At 37.4% G+C, this 26,715-nt stretch overlaps 1 protein-coding gene across 10 annotated transcripts in view; it reads left to right on the forward strand.

The window, feature by feature from the left end:
- Positions 1 to 26,715, forward strand: part of pde10a (phosphodiesterase 10A) — an 82,033-nt gene that overhangs the window by 45,070 nt on the left and 10,248 nt on the right. For 6 of the 10 annotated variants that reach the window (XM_017309050.1, XM_017309052.1, XM_017309053.1 and 3 more), the window contains 10 exons: positions 7,383 to 7,514; positions 19,953 to 19,981; positions 20,944 to 21,067; positions 22,404 to 22,453; positions 22,548 to 22,688; positions 23,992 to 24,147; positions 24,878 to 24,928; positions 25,447 to 25,505; positions 26,088 to 26,139; positions 26,453 to 26,595. In XM_017309050.1, the coding sequence (XP_017164539.1) occupies positions 7,383 to 7,514; positions 19,953 to 19,981; positions 20,944 to 21,067; positions 22,404 to 22,453; positions 22,548 to 22,688; positions 23,992 to 24,147; positions 24,878 to 24,928; positions 25,447 to 25,505; positions 26,088 to 26,139; positions 26,453 to 26,595 (937 nt within the window). Of the gene's footprint in view, positions 1 to 7,382; positions 7,515 to 7,565; positions 8,180 to 19,952; positions 19,982 to 20,943; positions 21,068 to 21,405; positions 21,500 to 22,403; positions 22,454 to 22,547; positions 22,689 to 23,991; positions 24,148 to 24,877; positions 24,929 to 25,446; positions 25,506 to 26,087; positions 26,140 to 26,452; positions 26,596 to 26,715 lie in introns of those variants that run through there. The other 4 variants (XM_017309051.1, XM_008429948.2, XM_008429952.2 and 1 more) reach the window with 3 other exon arrangements.

Below are 26,715 nucleotides of genomic sequence, written 5' to 3' on the forward strand. Positions count from 1 at the left end.
CAGAAACATTTTTTTTCTGCTTATCATGATGACGCCTTTCCCTTCTGCAGCACTGCCCAAGTGGGAAGGAAAATTTGACTGAGGTCTGAGAAAATAAAAGGAAAATCCCAGCTCAAACCAGTGACCAAGTCATGGCACCTACCACAGGAGTCTCTCCTGTGATTGAGTGAGTACATGTGGTTCCCAGTGGGGTCAACCACTCAGGAACACAGCATGCGAGACGGATCTGGCTGCACCTTTTGATTAGCCGCCACAGTTGCCGGCCCAGCACACTGACATTTACTCCTCAGCTCGTAGTGTCATTGTGGTCATATTAGCTTGAGTCGTGGCTTAGAAGACTCTGATGAATGAGGGGAAAGATGTTGGCAGAAACTAACAGGAATAAAAGTTTCTGCCAAAAAACATAGGTAAAGACTGGTGTTAATAATTTTTTCTTTTGACCTGTTGGATGTAAAATCCTAATTTCATTGGATGATTCCAGCTGCATAAGTGGAATTAACTTTTTCCTCTTGTATGTTGGAAAGGGACAAATACATTAAATTAAAAACAAAAAAATAAAACAAACTAAAAGTTAGTGTCCGAAAAGGCATTAGCAAGTTTCACCAAGTGCTTTTTTATGCGCAGCTTAGCAGCTCCTACCCCACTGGCTGTTATACACTGACTGAAAGAGGGTTGCTCCACTTTTTGCTCACATTTGGAAGAAAAAAAAACAGCCATTGTGTGGAAACCAACTTATGTTCATGAGATTAACACAGTTTTTAACATCTGGTTAGCATTGGAAAGCTAAGAGCTAAGTGTCTGTCTTTAAGCAGCTGACTGCATGTTGGCTAGCTGAGCAGTTAGCCCAGCTGGCTAACTAGCTTATGTTTCTCTCCCATTATAGTGGAATAACAAAATGATTTTTTTTAAAGCATAAATAATGTACCACTCGGGTACAAAGTGGCATTTTTACTCATGATTATCCCACCATAAACATCTTCATAAAGGCCCATCGGAAGATCTGAACATGCAAAAACTTCTTCTTAAATAATAATTTTTAAAAAAATCAATGATTAAAACAATTAAGGTGTTCTTTCCAGAACAGGTCATAGCTTTGCTATTAGGAATTACAATAATGTGATAATGTACAATAATGTGATTCCAAACATTAACCAATTTGAACCAGGGAAAAATAGATCTGCTTGTACCTTAGCATGTCATCTTATTAGTCGGTGTTCACATTAAAAAGGCCTTTAAGAGTCATAAACTGAACATAAAACAATGGTTTGTGGATTTGAGGTGTGTCATTCCTTTAATTTTGTCAGACCTTCCTGAAAAAAATACTAGGATATATGATATTTTCATCTTCAAGAGAAAGGGTTTTTGTCAAGTTTGGAAATGTATAACCGCATTTTTTTTTGCTGTTTATGTTTTTGACAACATGTTCCTATAACAAAAAGAAAAAAACTGAATTGGGGTTTTGCTTTATTCCCTGTCATAAAACACAAAGTTAATGTAATTTGATTTTGTAACTCAGTATACCGATACTGTTTGTTGCTCACAGCTCATAACTGACTTAATGGTCAAAAAAGAAATGAGGGCTTGATAGGTTGCTGCACAACTGCTTGTCCTTTCCATGTCGATATGAGGCATTTGACTGGTTTTACTCATGTGTACTGATAGATACTTACTTTAAATGTACAAACGTTATAATCATAAATGCACGTTACAACCTTGCAAAAAAATTTTCTCGGAACATTTGAAAATAGGCCAGTGATACACGGCTCCCTTTCTATTTCTCTCAGTCTTCCTCTCCGTCCCCTGCAGCTACCTTCACCCCATTCCCCATGAACTTTTTTTTTGATTTATTAAGCTTAATTCTCCCGATGTGCGTCAGAGCCAGCCAGGAGTCTCGTGAGGCATTGCACACTTAAAGAGCGGTGCCTTGTGTCTGGACAGTGTCAGACTGTATCGCCCTCCTCCAACTCCTGACTCCTGTCCTACCCCCTACTCTATTCGCCTCATTCGTCTGCAGCCACAAGGTCGCTAGAGCCACATACGCCCTCACACACATTCAGTGTAGTTTGAGCTATCTTTTGCAGATCAAAATATTTCTGAGGAAACAAATCAAATCATTTTTGCTTGGAAAGATCCTGAACATCTTTGGATTTTATGATGCTGCATCCACAAAGATCAGTAAATTTTCTCTGGATTTTATGTGTGCAGTGCAAAATTGTGCAATAGGAATAAAAAGGTTTTCATATTTTTCGCAAAGGTGACAGAAATTCTTCTTTAACTGGGCTCCACGTTAAAAACGCATACATTCAAGTTGAGAGAAAATAGACAAAGACACAATAAGTGCTAATAAAGCCCACAATCACACAAATCAACCAAGTTAAAACAGTCCTAAAATGGGTAATATATCTTAAATAGGGCGATTGCATTAGGAACAAATTATTTTTTATGAATGCATTTCCTGGCCAGGGGAACTGTCTGAAGCTGGAGGGGAATGTGACTGATTTCCTGACCACAAAGACATTGTACAACTCAGAGGGCTTAGAACTGGACCCATAATCTTACTAGACTGGTTAACGATGGTGAGATGTCTTTTTTTTTTTTCTTCATTGTTGTGAAATTATACCAGGTGGATATATTCAATATGAATTCAATCAATGACCTGTAAACCAATTCCAGAACATTTTCATTAACATGGAATGCATTCATTTTCCTCAGCAGGTGTAGCTTTTTTTGTAAACGTGGCCCACATGCTGGGAAAAGATATATGTAAAGGACTTAGCCTGCTCCACTGCCTGGCCTTGGGTGATCAAAGGCTTAAGAAAACTATCTGATAATTTACCCTTGCCTGTAGAGCACAACTCAGTAGTTTTGGTGACATTTAGAGCTAAAGCATCCTCAATTAAACAAGTGTGGATAAAAACCACGCTAAGAAAATCACTTTTTAAATTTACTTTTGAAAGAGTCTTTATGGCTGGTAAGTTAAATTAAGCTAAACTAAACCTATTTATCCTTTTAACCTTTGTTCGAAGATGCTTCAAAATAGTGTGATATGAGCTTGCTTTCTGGTCCATCATTGCTGCAATTAAATGTGGTAGTTTTAGCTGTAGAGCTATGATCTATTTCAATTAGTGCAATAGTAAGCGTGTGTTAGCATATTTGTAACAGACTGAGTGAAATGATCAAACTTTGTTTCTTCAGATGACTAAAAGCATCCCTTATTAGTTTTTTATGTGACAAATTTGTTTTTAGTCTGAAGAGGTCATTGCCACCGATCGAAGTTTCCTTCTTTAAAAGTCTGATCCGATAATTAAAACTTCTGTTCTGCCTGTGTCCCTCGTGTAGTTCTGCTTTACGCAAGCGCCCGTAGCTTTATATCTGCAGTGCTTCACATTACATGTGTGTGTTTGCTGTCAGGACACATGGCTTCCAGCTGCTTGTTCTGCTGTGAATCATAGCGAAGGTTGAGTCTGCACTGATACAGCTGATAACCAGGCTTTCCGTGAGAAAGCGTCATAACAACAATCAGGGCCGTCTGAACACACCAGTCAGTATATTTATGTTATCTGACAGCACATACAATAGGAGTGCACCTTAAATTAAAACGCTTTCAGGTCTCCCATCTGACTTGTTTTTTATTCATTGAGCAATTTTTCCTTTTTTTATACTACTTTTTTCTAAAATGTGACACTTCATTTATTATTAGTCAGAAACAACACTTTTATTGATTGTTTTCTGATTATTCCTTCAGATTTTTTGGCTCCACTGTTCTATTTCAACCAGTCTGAAAGTTGGATTTTGACTAAACTAACTTAGAACTTTTTCAGGTTTTTTTTTTCCAGCAATGTTTTTGTAAATTTGTAAGTAACTCTGCAATGATTGTGGTGTTTCATGATCCACTTCCAGCTGTGAGACATATGGTGCTACATTAGCCTTACTTTTCTCTACAGAGGAACTCATGGTGACTAATATAGAGATGGGTAGTAAGTAGTCTCGAAAATATATTAAAGTTGCAAAGTGGACAATAGAACGATACAGTAAAAAACGGGTTTATAAAACGAGATATTTTATGTCTTTTAAATTTTCTGATGTATTTACATTATTAATGACCACCAAGAACAATATTAAACGACATACACAGAGACATTGCCACGGTTAAAAAAGACGCTGAAGTGTTTAATTTTTAATCAGAGTAAAATCATGTATTTTCTGCCCAACAAAAAAATACAGTTAATAGTTATTTAGTTTTGAAATGTAACTTGTTGGGACCACTCTGTAAAGTTTTATGTTTTATTGTAAATTCAAATGGGTAATGCATTCAACCTTGAATCAAAAGAGAAACCTCGCCTGGAAAGGCATCTGAATTAATCAGTCGACTTAGCAATAGCTGCTGTGATGTTCTGTCAAGACATTCAAAGTCTTTGAAAGTATGTGAAAGTTCATTCTTGTACAATTAGAAAGAGATTGCACAATTTTGAATTCCATGAAACATGTGCAAGAATGAAACCTTTGCTCTCTAAAAAACCCCCCACAAAGGCCAGACTGAAGGTTGCATGTGAGAATGTAGAAAAATAAGCATGATTTCTGTAATAATTTTCTTTTGACAGATGAGTCCACAACTGGATTATTTAGACAGCAGATTGAAACATATAGCAGTAGTGAAGCATGGAGGTGGAAGTGTCATGCTTTGGGGGTGCTTTGCTGTAGCAGAACCTTGTCGGATCACCATCATAGGCAAAATCCATCATCTGTCATATTAGAGGGTGCTGGAGAAACGTGAGAACATCTGTAAAAATATTAAAATTGAAGCAGAACTGGACAATACCTCCCAAAAATACCAGTAAACCCACCAAAGAATGGCGGAAAATTGAGAAGTGGAACTCATGGCCTACACACACGCGCACACACGCATGCACACGCACACACACAAGCACACATAGCTGGGTTTGACTTGAGGTGAACATCCCGAAACATTCAGCCCTGGGGAAATTGGCATTTGGGTTCAGTATTTTCCACTTATAAACATTCTTTCTCGCTATAAAATGTAGTACTTCAAATCGTTTGCAAATGTCCTTATAAATCCTTCCTTCATGTTGGCAGCAGCAACAGTTGCTTCCCTGAGGTTATTGTTGCGTTGACACAAATTTGTGTTCCAGATTGACTTTCGGTTCTAGTGAAGTTTTGACGTCTCACAAACTCACAGTCTGCGTTAGTGTTTTGGCTAAGTTATAGCTGAGTAAATGGCAATGAATGGACCAAGTGGTTGTTTTCACTCTTGTCTCAGTAACATGGTAAAACTTAAAGATGGAGCCGCGGTTCTGCTTGACTCTGCAGTCCATTTGCGCGGATGACCCAAATGGTTATGGTTTCTGAGTGCGAATTCTTCTCACAGGCAGACCTTTCATTAAAACAACTTTCTCTCGTCAATGATCTGACAAATGGCTTTTTTTCTGACAACAACATCAGTAAACAGCAGCACTTAGTGAGCTCTCAAGAACCTAATTGGTTATTGAGCACATGCAAGTCATCCTGTATCGTCATGCCTGTGTTTTGAGGCTTTGCAGGAAACATAAGAGAGCTAGTCGGCCCATCTGAGGTTTTAGATGAAACCTGGTGTCTGCAACACAAAGGTTTTCTGATGACATGTTTAAGGATACACTCTGCAATCCAGTTTGGTTGCAAAATTATTCATACCTTTTGAACCTTTTACATATTTTGTAAAGCTTCAAACACAATTTCCAGTGTGCCTTTGGGTTAAATTTTATGTGATAGACCAAAATAAGTACAATAAAATGCCAGGCAAGGAGAGCATTTATTAGAAAAGTAGCCAAGAGGTCCAAGAAAACTCATTAATGGAAAAGTGATGAGAAGAAAATCGATGTTAAAGGAATTCCACTCGTAGTTTGCCACAATCCTGAAAGGAGGAAAGAGTTGATGGGAAGATGGATGGAGATAAATATAGACTTGTTAGAGATTGCAAAAGATAACATTTTACCTTCCAACAGGTTAATAACCCTAAATATTCAGCAAGACAACAATAGAATCAAGCTGTTGTAAGGAATCAAAATAATTTTTTTAATTTTCAGTTAACATTTTGGTATATTTGGTTTTTATAAAACATATGCTCTCCTGATTCACACTTCCACCCCTGAGGATGGCTCAACCCACATGTGATGTGTGGTCTTGCTTTGAAACGTCAGCATTTGCAAAAAAAAAAGCAATAAAGAGCAGAGGAACAGTGGCCAAAGCGTCACCCTGGCGAGTGTGAACTGACGCATGTTCAGTTCAAAACAACCCGCGGTAGACAGCGCCAGTCGGGCATGAAACAATCAAAACTGCAAAGGTACGAAATGAGGGAAGGATGAAATGACCAGCAGTGCTTACTAAACAAAAATGTCGAGACGCCTTTTTCTGTGTGGGAAAACTCTCGATTTTAACACACAAGCACGGTTTTAAAAAATACAACAAATCTGTTCAACCGTCTGAAATTTAAACTTAAAGGATCATATACAAAATGGCACAGAAAGGGAAGGAATTTATTCAATTAATTTGATATCTTACTAAAATGTAGTCAAATTTGTCGCACAATTTATTTATTTATTTATTTATTTATTTATTTATTTATGTTTGTTATGTATTTTGAATAAGTTTTTTTTTCCCAAAATAATTTTAAGTATTGATGAAGAGTTTAGTTTTTATGTCATTTGATATAGTATTCCACATTTGCATTCATAATTTCTTGGATATTTTGAGCGAATGTTTAACAAGAAGGTGTTATAAATGTTTTAAAATATAAATATAATTTCTTTTCCAAGTACAACAGATTTGTTGATTTTCCATTATCTATGGCTTTAAAAATACAATGTTGATTCTAATATTTATTACATTAGAATAAGAAAGGCCATTATTTTATGGCTTTAAAATGTTGATTTATAATTTTTTCTGAAATCAAGAAGCAGTTTAGAGGAAAAAAGACTTAGGCTTGAATTCAATGGAAAATCTGTCACAAATTCATTCAATTGCTCACTGGGAACTATTTTGTAAAGAACAATGTGCAAAACGTTTAGTTTTATCTTGCTATAATTATCAGGATAAAGAGGCTAGAACACAAATGTCAGAAACACTTAGCAGATTACTTCTCTGAAAACATTGCATCATTTTCCCTTCACTGCCTAGTTATGCAATACGTTGTGTTAGTTTGCCATTAGTGTTTGTGAGAAAGTCGAAAAGCTATGAATACTGTTGTGCCTCTTATCTGCGCTTCCCATGCACTTCCGTAAATTTTTATGCAACATGCCCGAACAATCTGTTGGTTGGGAGTAAACTGGTAACAATTCAAGAACCAGCAGCTGTTTATGTGTTTGGTGTTTTTTTGTTTTTTTTTTCAGGCTTGACAGATGAGAAAGTGAAGGCCTACCTCTCGCTGCACCCGCAGATGCTGGACGAATTTGTGTTGGAGAGCGTGAGTGCTGAGACGTTGGACAGATGGCTGAAGAGGAAGACCAGCAGCAGGCCTGCAGGTACAGCCGTCCCACACACAGACCGACGCATGCAGAGACGCTGGCTGCAGCTCTCGGGATCACTGTAACATTTTGATTGGATCAGCAGATTTCACTCGGCTTCACTGACGCACAGTTGTAATTTCTGTAAAATTTTGCTTGGTTGGAGGTTTGCTCTTTTTGACTCTCAGTCAGCGTCGCATGGGATCATTCAGGTAGCTTTCAGCAGACCCAAAGGTAGAGGCAGGTCCTTTTTAATATCCTGATCTTCTGCAGCTCAAACACCTCAACTTCACGTGCATCTTTTTTTTTTTTTTTTTAATTGTGGGAGTTTGTGACACGCAGAAGACTGGGAGAGTGAGGGGGGCCTGTCGGGTCTTTACGGGTCATTAGATGTGTTTGAGCGGGCCGAATTGAGTTTGTGCCGCGCGCTCCACACACAGCAGACTGTTTCTCAGACCGACCACATCCATCAAGGGCCCACAGGGCTGGCACTCTGCCCAGTCGAGCTGCTGACGTCAGAGGCGACCTCCAGAGACATGCAGCCTACTGAAGGAGGCCCAGAGGAGGGGCGGGGACGGCGGCGGTGGTGAGGAGGCTGTGCTGGCTCGGGGCGTGGGCCTTGCTGGAGGAGGAAACTGGCATAGGACAGATTTGTCACATTTCGGAGCTGCCTTCTACATGAGGTATTCCATGTTTGTTGCCGCCATGTAGGGAGCCTGGTGTTTAGAGTCTGGGAATGTGTTTTTAATAGTTTCCTGTACACTGCGTGAGTGCGTGTTTGGTTTGACTGATACCAAACGGAGGCGATCATGTTAGTAACTCTCGCTGCCGCCAAGTTTTATGAAAGCAGTTTAAACCTGTTCAAATCACACCGCTGATTCACAAAAGATATATTCACGTGGTAAAAACTTTTATTTATAAGCTTAAGTATATATATGCACTCTTTCAAGTTATCAGAGATAAAATCCGTTCATTGTTAAAGCTTTTTCAGCTATCGATTTTTATTTATTTATAGGTTAGCAATAGAATTAATAAATTGTGATACATTTATACTGAGTTAAGTTTATGGCACTAATGGTATGATTTTTTTTCTTTATCAATATATTGTCTAATATTTCAGTTAATTTAAATAATTGTTGGTCCAAAAATAATAAGCAACAGTTTTGTTTATTTATTTTAAATACCTGAATTTGATATTTATTGCAAGTTGAAACACTTTTAAGTAAAATATATATATATATATATATATATATATATATATATATATATATATAAAAAGTATATATAAAAAGTATATATAAAGTAGTAATTCCATTGTGTTTATTTAATTTTAATTTATTTATTTTGGGGATAACCTCTTGAGATGTAGCATCTAATTTTTAAGGGAGTCAAAAATTCAATTATGTTTTTGTTTCAGTATTTAAAATAAAAAGCTGAAATGCACAGTGAATTTCAAATATAATAAGATTGAACTAGAAAAACCCGAAAAAGAGCTGACAAAGTGTCAGAAACGAATTATAGTTGTTTAATTTTGGCAGCAACGGTGAAGTTAACTTCAAGTTTATTTAGGTAAATAGTGAGACATAGCAAAAACTTAAGTAAAAGTAGTATAAAAGTTTTAATAAGAATGTAAGAAACAAACAGCTCACTTAGAAATGTCTGTGTTAATTATAGTTGGTTTTTTGAACGTCGTGAAAATCACAAACATGTATTTTGAATGTGGTCTTGGGCTTCTACTAATAGCTCTCCTTTTCAACTAATTTAATATAACTAGTAGGTTAATATATTATTTTTTAAGTCACATTGTGCATTCTAAAACAAGAAATTTTATGTTATGTTAGTTTTTATTATGTTGAACAATAAGCTCGTATATTTTGCATATCACAAAATAAAATCTGAGCTGAAATTTTCACTTTTAGGTATGAATCACACCTCCTCTCCTTGACTCCTCCAACTCGACAAAAAACAGTCCCTGAGATTTATGTTTGCACAAAACAGGGAAGTTTTATTTTTTTGAATGGCAAATAGTGTTGGACTGTACAGAAAGGGGGAAAAAATAAAAATCATGAGTGTAACAAATATGATTGTGAAAACTTTTAACATGTTCGTGTAGCTTAGAAGTAAGTTTGTCCATTCTCTATTAAATTGTTAGAACAAGATGATGAAAAATTGATTCGGTCGCCTGCTCCAAGTCTGCACAACATGTGCAGATATGAAGTTATTCAATCAGATGAAAGTATGAAGGTTTCCATAAACAGTCATTAGGGGGAAATATGGCAAACAGATAACTTTTTGATTTCATGCAGGAAATTCAGCAGCTTTGTCCTAAGTAGCATCATTAGTAGCATCTGGTGCTGTAAACCTCACCTGACTTGAACTGCCTCCAGAATCTAGATCACTTTTGGAAACCATGAAAAACTTTCATAACATTTCTCATTTAGCAGTGAAGTGGACATTTTATCCTGCAGGTCTGTTGTTCAGACAGAGAGTCAAGCAATGAATGCAGCTGAACCGGATTGATGTGCAGCAGGCAAAGACTGACAAGAACCGCTGCAGGTTCAGACACTGGGATTTGGAGGAAAACATTATACACTTTCATTAAAAATTTAGAGCAATAATAAAAAAAAAAGATAAATTCATAAAAATAAATGCAACTAAAAATAGAAAAGACCTTTTTGCTTTCTGGTGCCATCAAATTAGTTACTTATATAATTCACACCTTCGTATAATAGCTTAAAAAATGCTAGTTCCCAACATGAAAGTTGGCTTGTCAACGAAGCTGTTCAAGCCTAAAATACAATCTCAATGCTAAACGTGTTGCAGCATCACAGCTAATGTCAACAAACACAGGCCACATTTCTAAAGAAGTTTTTTTTTAAAGGAAGTTGCATGAATGATCAGAGGTTCCTGAAACACTTGAAAGCTGAACAGGCATAATAGCACTTTGATGGTTGAATAACCTAAATAACACAAATATCTTTGTTGTTGAGCTCATATGTTTATTTATTCAATAATTGCATGAAGAATTTTTGAATTATTTAATTCAAAAATTAATTGATCAATATATGATGCAATTAATTCCGATTAATTAAGTTAACTCTATTAAGAGTCTTAATAAAGACCCACTGCTATATTTTACATATTCAGCACTTTTGATATCACAAAGTAGTAAGTACCAGACAGATATTCACTAATATGAATTTGGCACATATATAATACCTCTCTAGCATTCATTAAGAAGCAGGGGAAACACCAGACAGGTGGTCACTCAATCCCAGGACAACAAAAGACACACAGGACAGACAGCCTAACCCCCACACCGTCGAATCTAAATCCGTCATGTTTATTCTTTCAGAATTATAATACGAAAAGATATAAGAGCCTTCCTCCCACGAGTGCTTGTTGCTATCTAGTTCTCTGTATGGTGCCTTCACTGATCAGAAAAAGGTTTTTTAATTTCCATGCAGCTGGTCATTAGCTAGAGATGATCAATGTGTAAACTTCTGTTCGACAGCTTATTTCGTGCACTAAATTGCTCTTATTTAGTGCGTTTCTTGCATTTACCATGACAAGATGTACCATTTTCATAGTAATTAGTTTATACATGTAATCAGTCCACAGATGAGATGTGATTTATGTATGCAATCACATTAAATGGCCTTTCAGATACCATATACGTATGTGTTTATTATTCAGGAAGAAGAGGGAAGTTTTTGTGCTAAATCAGAGTAGCAGCTCTAGGATTGCACCATCTGCTTGTCTCTGGGCTCTTCTCTACATCACAGCAGTAATATTACTCACTGTACTTCCTCTGTTAGACTATGAGGAGCAGACCGTTCGGCTCCACTCTGTAGGGTCTCTGTAGCTTCCTCTCGTTGGCTGTAACCTCTCACATTACAAGTTACATCTAATTTTTGGTTCCTCAAACAGCCTGAAAGGTCAGACCGATGATGGGAATATACGAACTGAAGACATTTCCCCTGCTTTTCTTTTGTTGTGCAGCCATGTTTAGTCCGGTCCATGATGACACTGATGGGGGAAAAACGGGTAACACTTTATTTGAAGGGGGGTGAATAAGTCTGTTATGACACTTTCATAAACATGACATGACACATGTCATGGACATGAATAAGCCTTCATGAATATTTATGACTGTTGTCATAAAGCGTCATTCGGTAAATTATGACACTTAATACAAAGTTGACATTATTCAAAATGTCTTTGTTATGACAACTAGTCATTAACCAAGAAATCATTACTGTTTAAACTTTATCTTTAATAACATAAAGTTACCTAATTTTTAAATTGCAATCAGTAATACTTTTATAACAAATTTATATCAATATACATTCAATATGCTGTTTATATGTTGTTGTTTGTATTTATTTAGGCCAGGCCTTTTAGTGATTGATCTGATATTTTTATGCGCGTACCACCACCAGCAGCATAAGGAGGAGGAGGAGGACTTGTCATCATGTGATCGTCACTGAGATAACCGCTGCTTCCTGGAAGCAACCCCTGCAGCGGGGCTTGTTCTCACTTATCATGTGACGGACAACATTGGATTACATAAATCAGTTTGTCCGAGCATGAACACACGAGTTGTGTGTGTTTGCGTGCGCTTGTGTGTGTATGTGTGTTTTAGCATTTCACACCTTATAAGGTCCAATTTTGCAACAAATCCTATGTTGTGGGGACCCACTACCCATGCTATGGGCCCCATAAGAAGAAGAGCTGTTTTTGGATCAGGCTATAGAAATTAATAAAAAAATAAATAAGTGGAAGTCAATGCAAAGTGCTTGTGAAGATAGATTATTGTATGTGTGTGTCTAGAAAGGTTATGTTACTGCCTGTAATTCAAGAAACAGCCTCCACCTTTATGCTCTTTTATGCAGCTGTCTTTATTACAAATTTAGCTTTTCCTAATAGCAACATTTTATCTGTTACTTTGTCTTTTTTCTGATTATTATACTTTTTTCATGAAAATGATTTTCCCTTTTTAAAACACAAGTTAAGCATGTTATAAGAACATTATAGACTGCATGAGAATGTGCTTATGTGTCACTGGCTTTGTTTACGTTGCCAGTTTTGTGCTACTTACGTTGCCAGTTTTGTGCCAGATGCTACTTTTGTATTGTGGGATAATTAATTGCTCCCAAACTCTCTGCTGCGTTCATCCAGAAACACTTCGGTACTCGACTGCAAACTCAAACACAGACACAAGCTCATAGAGGAAATATAATGCCTGTTTCTGTTCAGCTTCAGTTCTGAAATTTCAGAGCTCATGAAGGTGGAGCTACTCAGTGAAATGTGGTTGAAGTTCAACAATCTCAGCTTGAAAAATTGATTTTTACTGTTTTTGGATTCAGTTTGTGAACTACGGAAAGCTTACACTTGAAATTGCGATACTTTATTGCAGTAGAGTCCCTAGAACATTTATAAAGTAACATTTATTTTTGTTTTTAAACTATTTTCTTGTTTATATAAAGCATAAATACTGGTTACTTTTATTAGAGCTTCAGCTAAGCATAAATTGATTTTATGTTTTGATTTTTGTTATCATTTTCTAAAGCAACAAGTGGTTAACTGGCTGTTAAGGATGGGTAATGGAAAACTCTGAGGATAAGTGAATCACTGGGCTTGGGCTTTTTTTTTGTTTTTGTTTTTTTTTGTTTCAATACCAGAGGGAAAAAGCCTGGCTGAGCTTTTTAGCAGCTGATGCTGTTTCCTGAGTTGTATTTAGAAGCTGATCAGAAGCACACAAAGCTGGTTTTGTGTACCAGGAGCTCACATCTCAGGGCTGTGATAACAGACCTGGCTCACCTGCAGGGCTTTCCATCAGGAGGATGCAGCTTAAAGAGCTCAAATCACTAGCTCTGTTAGTTTATTATTTTTTGCTTGTTTGCTCTAAACATCCTTTAATTATTCACCGGCTGTACAGCTGTAGCAAGATGTTTAACAGAAGCCATGTAATGATGTCAATTAAACACTGTCCCAATTAATTTTGTTTGTTTCTTTCAGACTTTTACTTCAGTACCATAATTGAAAGCAGTAATAATAGTATAATAGCCATATTGGTATTTAACGTTACATAAAACAAAGGCACCAGCTTTGGCTACGGCAGCATAGCAACCACCAGGTCAACCACGAGGTGCTGACCGCTGAGTCACTCCTGGTTAACCGTCCTGTGGGATGCTGTGGATCTGTGGCGGCGGATCAATAAAGCTCCCATTAAGCGCTGTGCACATTAGACCCAGCTGACTGAGAGGCTCGTTTTCCTGTGAAACATTAAAGACATGCATGGAGCCGTTCATATCTTCTGCATGCGTCTATAGGTCATGTGTTGCAACGTCTCATTATAGATCATTAACTCTGAGCTGATGCATCAGACGTGTGCTTTTATCCTTCAGTTGACATGCGACATCAATGTGAGAAAATTGCCACAAAAACAGAAAAAGAAAGTATTGTTTTGTACAACATATTTTGTGAAGATTTTTTTATTTTTCTAAAGGGTTGTGTAGAATTGACTGTTTTGAGCTTTACGTGATAATGTTGTTCCCTCGTCTAAAACATACCTGGAGTGTTGCTTTGATTATTTAATGCATTTTTTGAGAAATCCTTGAATCTCCTCCAGACTAGCTGCATCACCAATTAGCAAACGTCTGGTGGAACTGCGAGTCTACTGAAATCAACATATATTACTTCTCATGCCAATGAGAAGTAATATGTGTCGCTAAAGACCATTGGCGATGATCGTTAGCGACAAAACTCAATTTGTTAACAACAAAATGAGAAGAATTGTTGTGATGACGTGCTAAAGTGTCAGAAATGGCAAGAGTTTCTTAAAGAGACAGATTTCAATTTCAAAGTGTCAAAGTAATGTTTGCGATATGCTCTACAACATTTTATAACAATTGAAGGTTACATAGTTACTTAATTGTGCTATATAATGGCAGTTTTAAAGGAATTATCGAATACGTTCTTTGAGTTGAACAGCTTTGATTGTTAAATGTCAGAGGCGACCTCCACTCTGAGTGCTGTGTAATAAATTTTAAACCAGTGTGACACAACACATATAAATCTTTTAACAAAAGTAATTCGAGTTCACGAGAAGTTTCAACAGTGCCATAAAGTTAGAAGAAGTGCACATCCCACAGGTCTGGAGAGTTGCTACACAGTCCTGTTTGGTGTTCACTGCCGACTCTGCTGCCAGGATATTTTCTAAGAAAGTGTCAGTGCTTTCTTTTTGTATTTACTGAAAGCATAATGGCTCCATGCAAATATGGGAAGGTATTAAGCGACTGTTGCATAGCTGAGTGCTTCAAATGATGACCTGCACATTCACCTGAGGCACACTCCCTGAGGACTAGTGGCCCTGTTGGGATTAATTCACCAACGTATCTGATGAAACAGAGATGTTTTTCTTGCTGAATAAGTTGAGCAAATTGTCATTTTCTTCCACTTTCATGTAAGTGGGATAAGGTATGTAGACTTTTTGACCCACACCAAACAAAACCAACTAAACACATTGAAACCTTACTGGTTTCTAGAAAAAACATTCATTGGAAAAGCATGCTGGGCCAGTAGCCGCCGCAAGATGTGCATGGCTGTGCATGCAAACCTTAAGGAACTTTTGGAAGTTGTCCAAACAGGCACCTGCGTCTGCGTAACAGTTCAGATTTAAAGGCCATCAGGTTTTATAGCTCTGAGGTTTCAAGGGACAAGAGGGATTTGTATATTACTGTTGAGAAAATGTATACTGAGCAAGAACCACTTAGCTTTTAAAATGTTGCTCCTGAAACAAGTTTTAATTCAAGATCTTCTAGAAATTCACAAGGGATCATCATCATAAATATCAAACTACTCTGGATCTTTTAATGATGCATTTCAATATTTATTTTCCAGCATGGAATGATGTTAGAACACGCAAACTAACAGAAACAAGATTTGAGTGCAAAAGTTTCAATTGATGATACATTTTCTAACACGGGGCAACATTATGCTTACAATCCTCTGATATTTTTGTTTTAGATTGGTTGTCTAAATTGTACCTTTAAGTTGTATAAAGAGTGAGGCTTTCAAGAGGCTTTCAAGATGGACGACATTCATGCAAGACGAACAAATACTGTTTTCAGCTGCCGTTGATAGCACTCATATATATATCATTAAATAATTTCAATATTTGTATGTGTTTATTATGTACACGGCATGCATCAGTTTAACACAGTTTAGTTTCTGCTGTAATTACTGATGTTTAACAGCTTCCAGTCTCTCTCCAGTCACTAGTTTGGTCAGATTTAGTCTTCAAAGGCGTCTGTGTGTGAAATATCTAGACTTCTAGAAGTCAGAAAAGGTCGTGTCTAAAAGAAACGCTCCCCTTTATAAAGGGATTTAAAGTCTTTTTCAAGTGCAGCTTTCAGTCCTCTGATTGACGTCACGCCTGGCCAGGGGTTCACTCTAAAATAAGTCTCATGGCTAAGTTAGGAAACTCATAGCATACTGGAGGAATGTTTAAAACAACAAACAATGTGGCTTGCTGTAAAAGCCCTCTTCACATCTTCATGGGGATTTGTTTCATCAACTCTGGTCAGAACTTTAGCTTGTATTTCTAAAACGTGTAAACCTTTGTGCATGGTATTTTTCAAATGCAATACGATCAAAGGGATCTCAATAGTTACTGTTCTGGTGTGCTGTTGAGCCTGGTCTGATGAAGAGCCCCTGGAGCCGTATGTTTGATTTTCATCCCAAGTAGCTCTCCAAGACTCCATGTCAGAAACTTTTAGGACTGACTGAAACTTTTGTTATTGTCACTGAAAGTATTTTCATCCAATTTCAACAGCTGGAAGTCACAAGAATAAATTTCATTCGAAGTCAGAAAGTTTAACTGTTCATATTTGTTCTTACTTCAGATTTATTCCTTCATAAGTTATTCAGAAAGTGTTTTAGAGCTGATAATGATGTGAAAGTTCATACTTGGTTCAGTTTGGGCGATATGACCATGTTAGCTTTGATGGAACATATAAACAATATGACAGTTTTAACATCTACATGGAGTGTGATTTTAATGTGACCTAAAAACATCTGGGGTTCCCCTGACCACCACAGTATTTGTCACCTTTCACACTAATGCTCTTAGTGGAAAAGCTGTGAAGGAAAGACTGTAATGGCCGCTGCAGCTTGTTGTCTGTGAGGTGTCACCCTGTCAGCCAAAGTTCATCTCTACTTCAGACCGAAAGCTGTGTGGGTGAACATGAAACAGCAGGCATCAAGAAATGGCTTTAAAGTAAATCTCCTAGTTTCTGAAGCATGAGAAAAACTAGTTTCTGTAAGATTTGTTCGCACATGATTAGCTTGAATTGTGGAAAAACAACAAAAAAGCAGCTGAATTATCAATTAGTCATATCAAAACTGAGAGATAATGAGCTAGCTAACACCTTTTAAATACATATTCTAGGAGACTAAGATTTGAGTTTATTGAATACTTCCTGAGTATATGAGCCAAGGTATTTTGTGTATATTTCATTTCAGGTGAATTGTTTAACAGAACGTGTTTGCTTATAATTTTTTCTTCTTAAAATTTTTTTGGAATGTGTGGCATTTACAATTTTACGTAGATTGTAAATGATTCAGTTAATATAAACATTTTTTGTATTAGTTTCTTTCAGTTTTATACATTAACTTATACATTTTCCCTTTTTTGCCTTCAATGCAAAAAAATAACTCAGAACTTTTAAAGGCTTTAGAAATACATTTTAGATTTTCTATTTTTATTTTTTTCAAAATGTGCATTATGGATGACATAATTTCAGTTCACAACTTTACCAAACTTTTAACCCCCATTATGTCAGTTTTAACCATAAAAGTATTTATTTTAAGAAAAACAAGAATAAATTATTTATTTTTGTTCATTGTCTTGATTTTTTTTTTCTGTAGCATATATTTTGAAAAAATGTAATTAAAAATTGTCACCAAAATGTATGGAGCCCTCCAGGGGACATGGGGAATTTTTTCTTCTTTTGCGTTCCCTCGCAAAACTTTTGCGTTCCCTCGCAATAATCTACTGATCAGTTCATGCGGCATAATTGATGCTGTAAGTCATTTTTACGGTGGCCGCCGTACTTTCTGCTTTAATACAAGCTTATGTAAGGTTTTTCCATGGACTATTGAGTTATTATCGCGGGGTAATAGGCCATCTGATTGTGTCTGTTGTGTTCGTAGTCTGAATGGTTTAAAGGGCTGCTTTCAGTGCCGTTCCATCTTAGCCTTAACAGACATAAACATGCAGTAAATAAATCGATTTTCAATCAGTTTTTGCACCAAAGAGTTAATAATAATAAACACGTTTTCACTGAGGCTCTTTAAGAGCCATATGAATTAAATAAGTAATTATTGATATGACAGGAGCAGCAGCTTTGACACCTGGTGGTGGGCGTGTCGATGTGGGCGTGACTGTCATCAAGTATGAATGGGAAGGTTACTGGCTGCTGGCTTTGCGTGTATGAGGAAGCGGATGAACGGGGTGGTCAGTCCTCGCAAAGTTTGGAGCATGATCATCAAAATTAAATAAATCGATAATTGTGACAGAACAAAGAAGAGGTTTGGAGTTGATTGATACAGGGACAGATGAGATTCCCCGAGTTAACCCAGTGTTGCCCTCTACCACCATTAGTTTGCTGTGTTTTATAATAATAAAACGTGATTATTATTATTAACGCTTTGGTGCAAAAAACTGATTGAAAATCGATTCACTTACTGCATGTTTGTTAAGGCTAAGATGGAACGGCACTGAAAGCAGCCCTTTAAACCATTCAGACTACGAACACAACAGAGACACAATCAGATGACTTATTACCCCGCGATAATAACTCAATAGTCCATGGAAAAACCTTACATAAGCTTGTATTAAAGCAGAAAGTACGGCGGCCACCGTAAAAATGGCTTGCAGTATCAATTATGCCGCATGAACTGATCAGTAGATTATTGCGAGTGAACGCAAAACCTTTTGCGAGGGGACTCAAAAGTTTTGCGAAGGAATGCAAAACCTTTTGCGAGGGAACGCAAAAGTTTTGCGAGGGAACTTAAAAGAAAAAAAATTCCTCATGTCCCCTGGAGGACTCCGTAAAAACTAATTGTGGTTTAATTGTTTAAAAAAAAAGTTAAAAGTGCTTGATCAGCTGATTGCGACTGTGAAACATTCTCAAATTTTACAAAATCACTTTCATACAGTGAATTAAACTGATGAAGTCAGAGCTTTATCTCCGTCGACAGAGACACAAGATGACAATCTTGATTTGTGTAGCTACATAGTGCGTGAAATTCGTAATAAAATCTGGTTGGGTATATTTTTTGTCGTATAGCAACTCCACACTTTTTGGTTTTGTTCAAAATGTTTCAGTTCTACTACTGTTGGGAGGACCACATATGCTTTTGCTTATTTACAGCCTGTGCTGTCAGCTCACTGCAATCTATCATTGTGCTAATTTGCAGAAAAGCACACACCCAGATTTCAAATAGTCAAGACACGTAAATGTTCAGCTTCAGAGATTTTTAATTCAGAAAACAGCTTGAACTGTTAGAATTTTGATTAGGATAAACATTTATTAGGATTATTAGATGAAACTATAAGAAACTGGCAACTGTAACAACTGTATATGAGAAAGACCTGAATGGCATAGATTAATAATTCTGTTGAAGGATGCTTGTTTTGAGCATTGAGCTGTAATGGGTTTTACATTAAGTACAACAGTAGGAGCAAACCCTGCCTGGAAAATAAGAGAAAACAATTTTAAAGAGAGGTCGAGCTAACAGCAGCTCAGAGAAACCTCCAATCCAGAGCAAATCTCTAACATCTAAAACAAAATGTTCTGGTAGTTTAAGGTGATTATTGTGTTTAGCAACACAGGTGTCTAATATTCGTGATTTAAATGACTACATCTTGCAAAATGGTGTGAGCTGTTTTGAAGTTTTGCTTCAAACATCTTGGAAATTTGAGTTTGTCTTAGTTTAAATGACAGAAATTCACTTTAGTACACCACCCTGCATGTTTATAGGCACTGTTGGCAAAAATGTGCAAAAAGGCCAAAACTTTTGTAGCCATTTACTGTGTCAACACATTTGCCGTCCAGAAATGGAATTGTCTGTTGTCTCTCCCAAATTGAAGAGGTTAAGAAACCTGGGCCTCACAGAATGCTCAAAAGTGTTTTCAGCTAAATTGTCAATATTTGTAGATTGTTTTTTGGTTGCTGCTGTTTTTCGGAAACATTGCCAATTGTTTGAAAATTTGCGGAAATTGTATGTGAGACAGAAAATTATAGTTAAATAACTGTTGGTACATTTTATTTTGGTTGATTTATACATAGATTACACCAGTTAAACAGATAAAAGATAAATAAATCACACGATTAAGTAACATATTTAAACACTCAGCTTGTTAACATTTTTGTCTTGTCTTTATAGATGACACATCGACTAAAGAAGTCAGCAGGGTAAGTTTTTGTATTATACCTAAACCTAACTTACTTATTAAATTAAATTATTACATCCAAGACTTGTGTGGGTCTATATTCAGAAAAAGGGGCGGCTAACCTCTCTGTAGACCCCACACATCCTGGACACAAACTGTTAAACTTTTATCTTTAGGTTGGCACTACAGAGTGCCATTTGCAAAAACCAGACCCCACAGAGACAGTTTGTTCCCCCAGGCTGCCTCTCTGATGAACACAATGAACACCTGATAGCCTGAGCAGTCAGCTACTCTGCTGTGAAACAAAATGAGCATATTCCACTTTTTCTTTTCTTTATGAAACAAATAGCTGTACATACTGTTCTTTTTATCCTTTATTTTATTCCTCTGAAGACCTCTCCCCAGTGTCACACCTAAACTCGCACCTTTTCCCGGTCACATCCGGGGATCTGAGCCGTCCACCTCTGTAGAATAAACTTATGACACAGGAAAATAAATGAGGTCCCCTCAACCCCTCAGTGCGTCATCCATACGTCTGCGCAAACAGGATGTGGGAGGGCAGAAAGAGTCCCGTTGGGGATGCTTTCTAGTGCACCACTCTCCCTGCTGTCCTGTCCTCACCCTCTCTGCAGGCGCAGAAATAGACATCTCTTTGGCCTCGTAAAAAGGGCCGGAGGTTTGTCTTTTTGCACGGTGACGGTTTTAAAGCTGAGGCTCTGCAGCAAGGCTTGTCAGGACTCCAGTCAGAACTGTGGGTGTTATGACCTTCTCTGGAGCCACTGGGGATCTCTAAGCTAAAACGCAGCAGTGAGAGGGAATGTCATCGAGTCGTGGAGGAGAATATTTTGGTCAATGGCAAAAAGATAATGTTCTTTCTCTCAGTTTAAAAAAAAAGTATCTCCCTTTTCTATGAAGTGTATAAATCAATATATGCCACAAAGTGCAAGTTGTTTCCATTTTTTTAATGTTTTGTGTTGTGTCCAGCAGTACCAGGACACAAACATGCAGGGTGTGGTGTATGAACTGAACAGCTTCATGGAGCAGCGGCTGGACACTGGAGGAGACAACAAACTCCTGCTCTATGAGTTGTCCAACATAATCAAAACAGGTAAAAGCATATAAATACATACTAAACCTTATTACACAAATGCAACAACAAAATGTCACAGAGAACAGCTAGATTTTTTTTTCTGATGGAAAAAAATCTGCGTGTTTATGACAAATTCCTGGATAAACATCTCTCAATGAACTTGGGGTCAAACACTCAGAATACCAGAGGGGGATTTTTATGATTAAAAATAACTCAGGAGAAGCCATTAAAGTCCATATTTCATATTTTTCCTAACATCTTTTCCTTTTTAGTTGTGTTCAGACTTGTAAAACATGATACTTACATTTATTTCCTCCTCCAGAGTCAATAAATATTTAGCTTTAAGGAAAGAAACCAGCATTATGTATGGAACATGAAGTCTGGGCATCAGTGCATAAACATGATGGCCACCCAGGATGACAGTAGTGATCGCCAAGTTCCAGCTGGAAAGTAAGCTAATATGGCAAAGATTTATACTTCGACTTGTCCAGTGAGACGGAGGAGAGAGAAATGATATCTCGGAGCAGTAGCAATGAGACCTAGCTGTCCAGTACTCTCAACAGAGATTTAAAGACCTTCTATGACCACTTCTGACAAAAGTTCAGATAAAAAACAAAAATTCAGGAAGCATTCGGGTAGTTTCTGCTGCAGAGATGACCTGCATTCTTACTCAAAGGCAAAAATGCAGGTGATGTCTGCATTGTCTAAAATATGATGAAATATGCTTTTTAAGATTAAAGTCACACTCAGTGAAGACTTCAGATAACATCTATTACGTGAGGTAAACAAGAGTCACGTCTGTCTAAAGAAAACATTGACAGATTCACTGTTCTGTTTGCTGTGCCAGATCATAACTGTGGTATTAACTAGATTATTAAAAACCTAAAGTATATGTGGAAAAGGACAAAAATAGCTTGGTCAGTGGCTGAGATATGTGCAGGGTAAACCACTTTATCCCTAACAGAGAGAAACACACAATAGTGATTAAATATTTCCGAGTGAACTAAATATGCCAGTTCACCCAAAGCAAATCACTCATTAACTTCCTGATAATCTGAGTATTGTGTGCTGCAGCCGCCTCTCTGATGTCACATTGTATGATAACATGACCTATATCTGAGTGTGAAATGGGACTGGAGAGGAGGGCTGGGAATGAGATGAACTGGAAGGCAGTGAAAGCCTCGGTCAGAGTACACTTGTTGCTATGTTGGCCATTGTTAGACGATTCGATTGCAGCTGCCTCCTTGTTATGCTTTTTGTCTACGCCTTGTCCTTAATCTTTGGAGAAAATGTCTGCGAATGTTAACTGCTGTAGTAAGCTGCATCTAAGCACATGTGTGTCTTGTCTCCGCAGCAACAAAAGCTGATAGTTTTGCACTTTATTTCTTGGGAGAATGCAACAATGTGAGTTGATTGAATTTACTCATTAAAGTTACCTTTACTTTCTCTGTATGTTTCTCATCATCTATTGTTACTTTTCCTTTTTTTTTCTTAACAGAGTTTATGTTTATACACTCCAAGGGGGGCCAAGGATGGCCGTCCAAGCCTCGTCCCGTCTGGCCCCATCTCATACGGGACAACCATTGCCGCTTACGTTGCCAAGACTCGCAAAACACTGCTAGTGGAGGACATCATTGGGGTACGACAGCTCTCTTTAAACCAGAATGAGGTCACACTAATCAGAATTTGACAATATTGATAGTTTAATCACTGAACTGTTTGCAGAACCTTACAAATACGCTTTTTATGTATTTTGTCACATTATAAGAAACAATTTCTATATACTTTGCAGAGATTTTATGTAACAGACCAAAATAAAGTAGTGCAAAATTGTGAAGTGAGATGAAATGTAAGTTTTTTTTTCCATATGCACCATAAAGACCATAGAGCAGCAAGGTGAGCACCAAGGGTTTCAAACGTCTTCAAGAGATTTAATCAGAGGAGAAACCAAGAAGCTGCAGACATTAATAGATCAATAAGAGGAATCTTTGAAAGTGATAACCGTTAGTCATGGACTCTACAAATCTGAGTGACAAGAAGATGTTTGTTATTGAAAGAAAGCCATCAAAGTCCCATTCACAGTTTGCGACAAACCGTGTAGTTGTGCGCATCAGATGACATCAAAATTTGAACCGTTTGATAAAACCAACAATGCACATCACCCTGAAAATACAGTCTCCACTATGAAACACGGTAGTGGCAGCATCAAGGTCTTGGAAGAAAACCCGTTGGAGGCTGCTAAACATGGTTTAGATCAAATTCAGTCCCAAATCCATCTGAGAATCAATAACAAGATTTAAAAATAGTGCTTTCTAAACGTTCTTCATGCAGCCTGACTGAGCTTTGGCTAGTTTTTTCAAAGATGAAGGAGCACATTTTTTCCATTTCCAAGCTGCTGAGGGGCTGAATACAAATGCATGAATGATTTTTCTTCTTTGAAAACTAACTTCTTCTTCTTCACAATTATCCACTTTTTTGTGATGGTCCATCACATTAAATCCTAATAATAAATAATCAAGTTTGTGGTTGCAAAGTGACAAAATTTGTAAAAAACGTTTCAGAGGTTATGAATATTTTTGCACCATAGGAAGAAAACATGATGTCTATATTTCCTTTCATTGCGACTTCCAGGCTAATTTGCCTGTTTTGATTAGAGAACAGAATTTGACAAACCAGGGACTTTTCCAGCTTGAAGTCGGTCTGAACAGGAACATTTCTAAAACAGATTCCAGAAGAAAATATCAACAGAGATCTACTGTGATGGAAAATCCACCAGTCTAAACAAATCTCAGCAAACAAGTCAATCAAACAACCCAAACAGTTGAATGTACAATGCAAGTCACATTTTTGTGCATGGCTGTAGGCTTTCCTATGATACACTGTTGTAACACACATGCAGTTTCGTTGGGTAGACGTTTGGACGGGTCTCTCTGCATTTGCAGGACGAGCGATTTCCAGACGGCACAGGGCAGGACTCAGGGATCCATGTTCACTCTGTCCTGTGTCTCCCCGTCCTCACTGCCATTGGGGACCTCATCGCCATCCTGGAGCTGCATCGGCACTGGGGCAGGGAGCCTTTCAACCTAAGACACCAAGAGGTCAGCCCAAATCAGAACAAGCACACCTGCAACTTTTTAAATAAGGCTCAAGCAGGGTGACTTGAAATGTGCTCAAGATCCTAGTAGAAAAGGGCTGAAGCCAAGAGCAACGTAAAGACGCTGCTTTAAATACTGACAGCTTTTGCTAGACGTCTATTGCAAATATTTATAACTTTCTGAGATAATTAGACTGCTTTATTGTGTTTCACAGCTTAATATCCAAGCTGTTGCTGAAAGTTTTAAGATTTTTAGAAAGATAAAACGTTTTTAAGGTAATAAAAGGTAATAAAACAGAATCATATCATATCTTATACCCATTCAGGCTAGATTAACATGTTTGAGTTTGATTTGACTTCTTGCCACTTCATCCTGTTGGTTTTATAGCTCTCACAATGAAGCAGAGACTCATTTACACCACATCCTGATGGGAGTACCTTTTTCCACTACCTTTGCAGCTGCACAGGTTGCATGCAGTTTGTTTGTTTTTCCAAATAAATCTGCGAAACATTAAAGCTCTGTAAGCAGAAACCAGAACAGCAAGCATGTGATGCTTTTTTGTAGGATTTTAGCTGAGTATGCAGAGCTGCACTGAATTTGTGAGAGAACTAGCTTGACTGTGACTGTTTTAAAAAATGTCAAAATGTGTCTAGGTGGCTTGAATTTATTGATTTTCTGTCTCCAGAACTTTAAAACTAAGTTTACCTTCTTTTTTTTTTCTTTTTTTTTGCAGGTTGCAACAGCAAATTTAGCTTGGGCATCTGTTGCCATTCATCAAGTACAGGTAGGCATGCCTGCATACAGACCTGATCTGAATTTGAGCTTGCCCCCTCTAACAGATGTGCTGCAGTTCTCCTCCTGAGCCTCTGGCAACAAGGTGTACCCTACCGTTTATTATGCTTCTGGATGACATTGTTTGTTCTGGTTCTGCACTGGGGAAATCCACTGTGTACAGGAACCGGGTTGTCAGTGTGCCCAGTCCAATCAACAAGACCATGCGTTCAACAAACATCTCCCCTGAGACGTCATTATGTTTTATGAAAAAGATAACATAGAACCCCAGAGGAGCGGCGTCCCACTGCAGCTCTGGCCACAGTGGACCTCTGAGCCTCGGTTAGCGCTGAAGCGCTGCTTGCTGCCGACACGCTCCGTTGTTACAGACACGAGAAGACGGCCCGCGAGCCTGTTTGTAGACAGTGAACCGCTTCGCTTACAGAACGCGCTGGATGTGTTTTGAGAAACGAAAAGAAAAAGTTCTTCATACATCTGTGTGTCTGATCCTGACCTATTTTTCTTTATTAGATGTGCAGAGGCCTTGCCAAACAGACTGAGCTTAATGACTTCCTACTAGATGTGTCAAAGTAAGAGCTGCACTGAGATCTGCTCCTGTAACTCTCAATGAAAGCTACTGAAAAGCTGTGAAGTTTGTTTTTTCACCATGATCCTAAAATTTGGAAATGCCTTCATGTGTGGCAGCGATTTAACTGCATTCACAACAACACAAGTCCTAAATAAACATTGTGTTCACGCAGTAGGAGTAATAATTATATTTTAACAAGCTCATAGTGCACTGCAAACATATTAATACTCCTGAAACTCTTCCACATTTTGTTACATTACAACCACAAACTTGTGTATATGACTTGTGTATATTTGGTAGATTTTTATGTGACAGGCCAACACAAAGTCAATCATGACTGTAAAAAATTATTTTGTCTTTGCAAATTAAAATAAATAAAAAATCCAAGTGGTGTGTATTTTTTTTGTGCTAATACACCAATGTTGGTGTGTCACTTGAAATCCTAATAAAAAGCTCTGAAATTTGTGGCTACAACACAACAAAATGTGGATTAGCTTAAGGAGGATTGTAGCGTTTACAATTTTAATGTGGAAGTCTTTCTGTTTGTTAAAACATCTCGATGTGTTGTTTCCTTTTTGCACAGAACATACTTTGATAACATTGTGGCAATAGATTCTCTACTTGAACATATTATGGTGAGTCTGACTTATGCTTTATCAGTTTTTCTTTACAGCTATATTAGGGAAATTGACTGTGTAAAAATATTTATAACCAATAACATATAATTATTTTTAGGGGTGTTCTTTTTCTAACACCTCATCTGGCTGAAATTGTTGCTTGGGTGTCATCAGATTGAAACTGTAAAATGATCAACTTTGAATAACCAGTTTGTTTAATTTCTGCCAACAAAGATTAAACCAGTAGTGTGTTAGTCACTAAAACTAAACTGATGATTCGTTGTTGGCTTAACCATCTGTAAAATGATGCACCACTTCTTTTGCTTTACAGATATATGCAAAAAACCTGGTGAATGCAGACAGATGTGCGCTCTTCCAGGTAGATCACAGCAACAAAGAACTGTACTCTGACCTGTTCGACATCGGGGAGGAGAAGGAAGGCAAACCTGTGTTTAGGAAAACAAAAGAAATAAGGTTTATAACCTTTTCATTCTATACTCTAACTCTGAAGTGGTTTTCAGATTTGTATTTTTATGTTTTAGATATGTTGAAAGACAGATTCCTGCACTTAAATCACTAGTGTTTTGTGGTAAA

The sequence above is a fragment of the Poecilia reticulata genome, linkage group LG15, assembly GCF_000633615.1.
Source record: "Poecilia reticulata strain Guanapo linkage group LG15, Guppy_female_1.0+MT, whole genome shotgun sequence".
NCBI classification, from domain to species: Eukaryota; Metazoa; Chordata; class Actinopteri; order Cyprinodontiformes; family Poeciliidae; genus Poecilia; species Poecilia reticulata.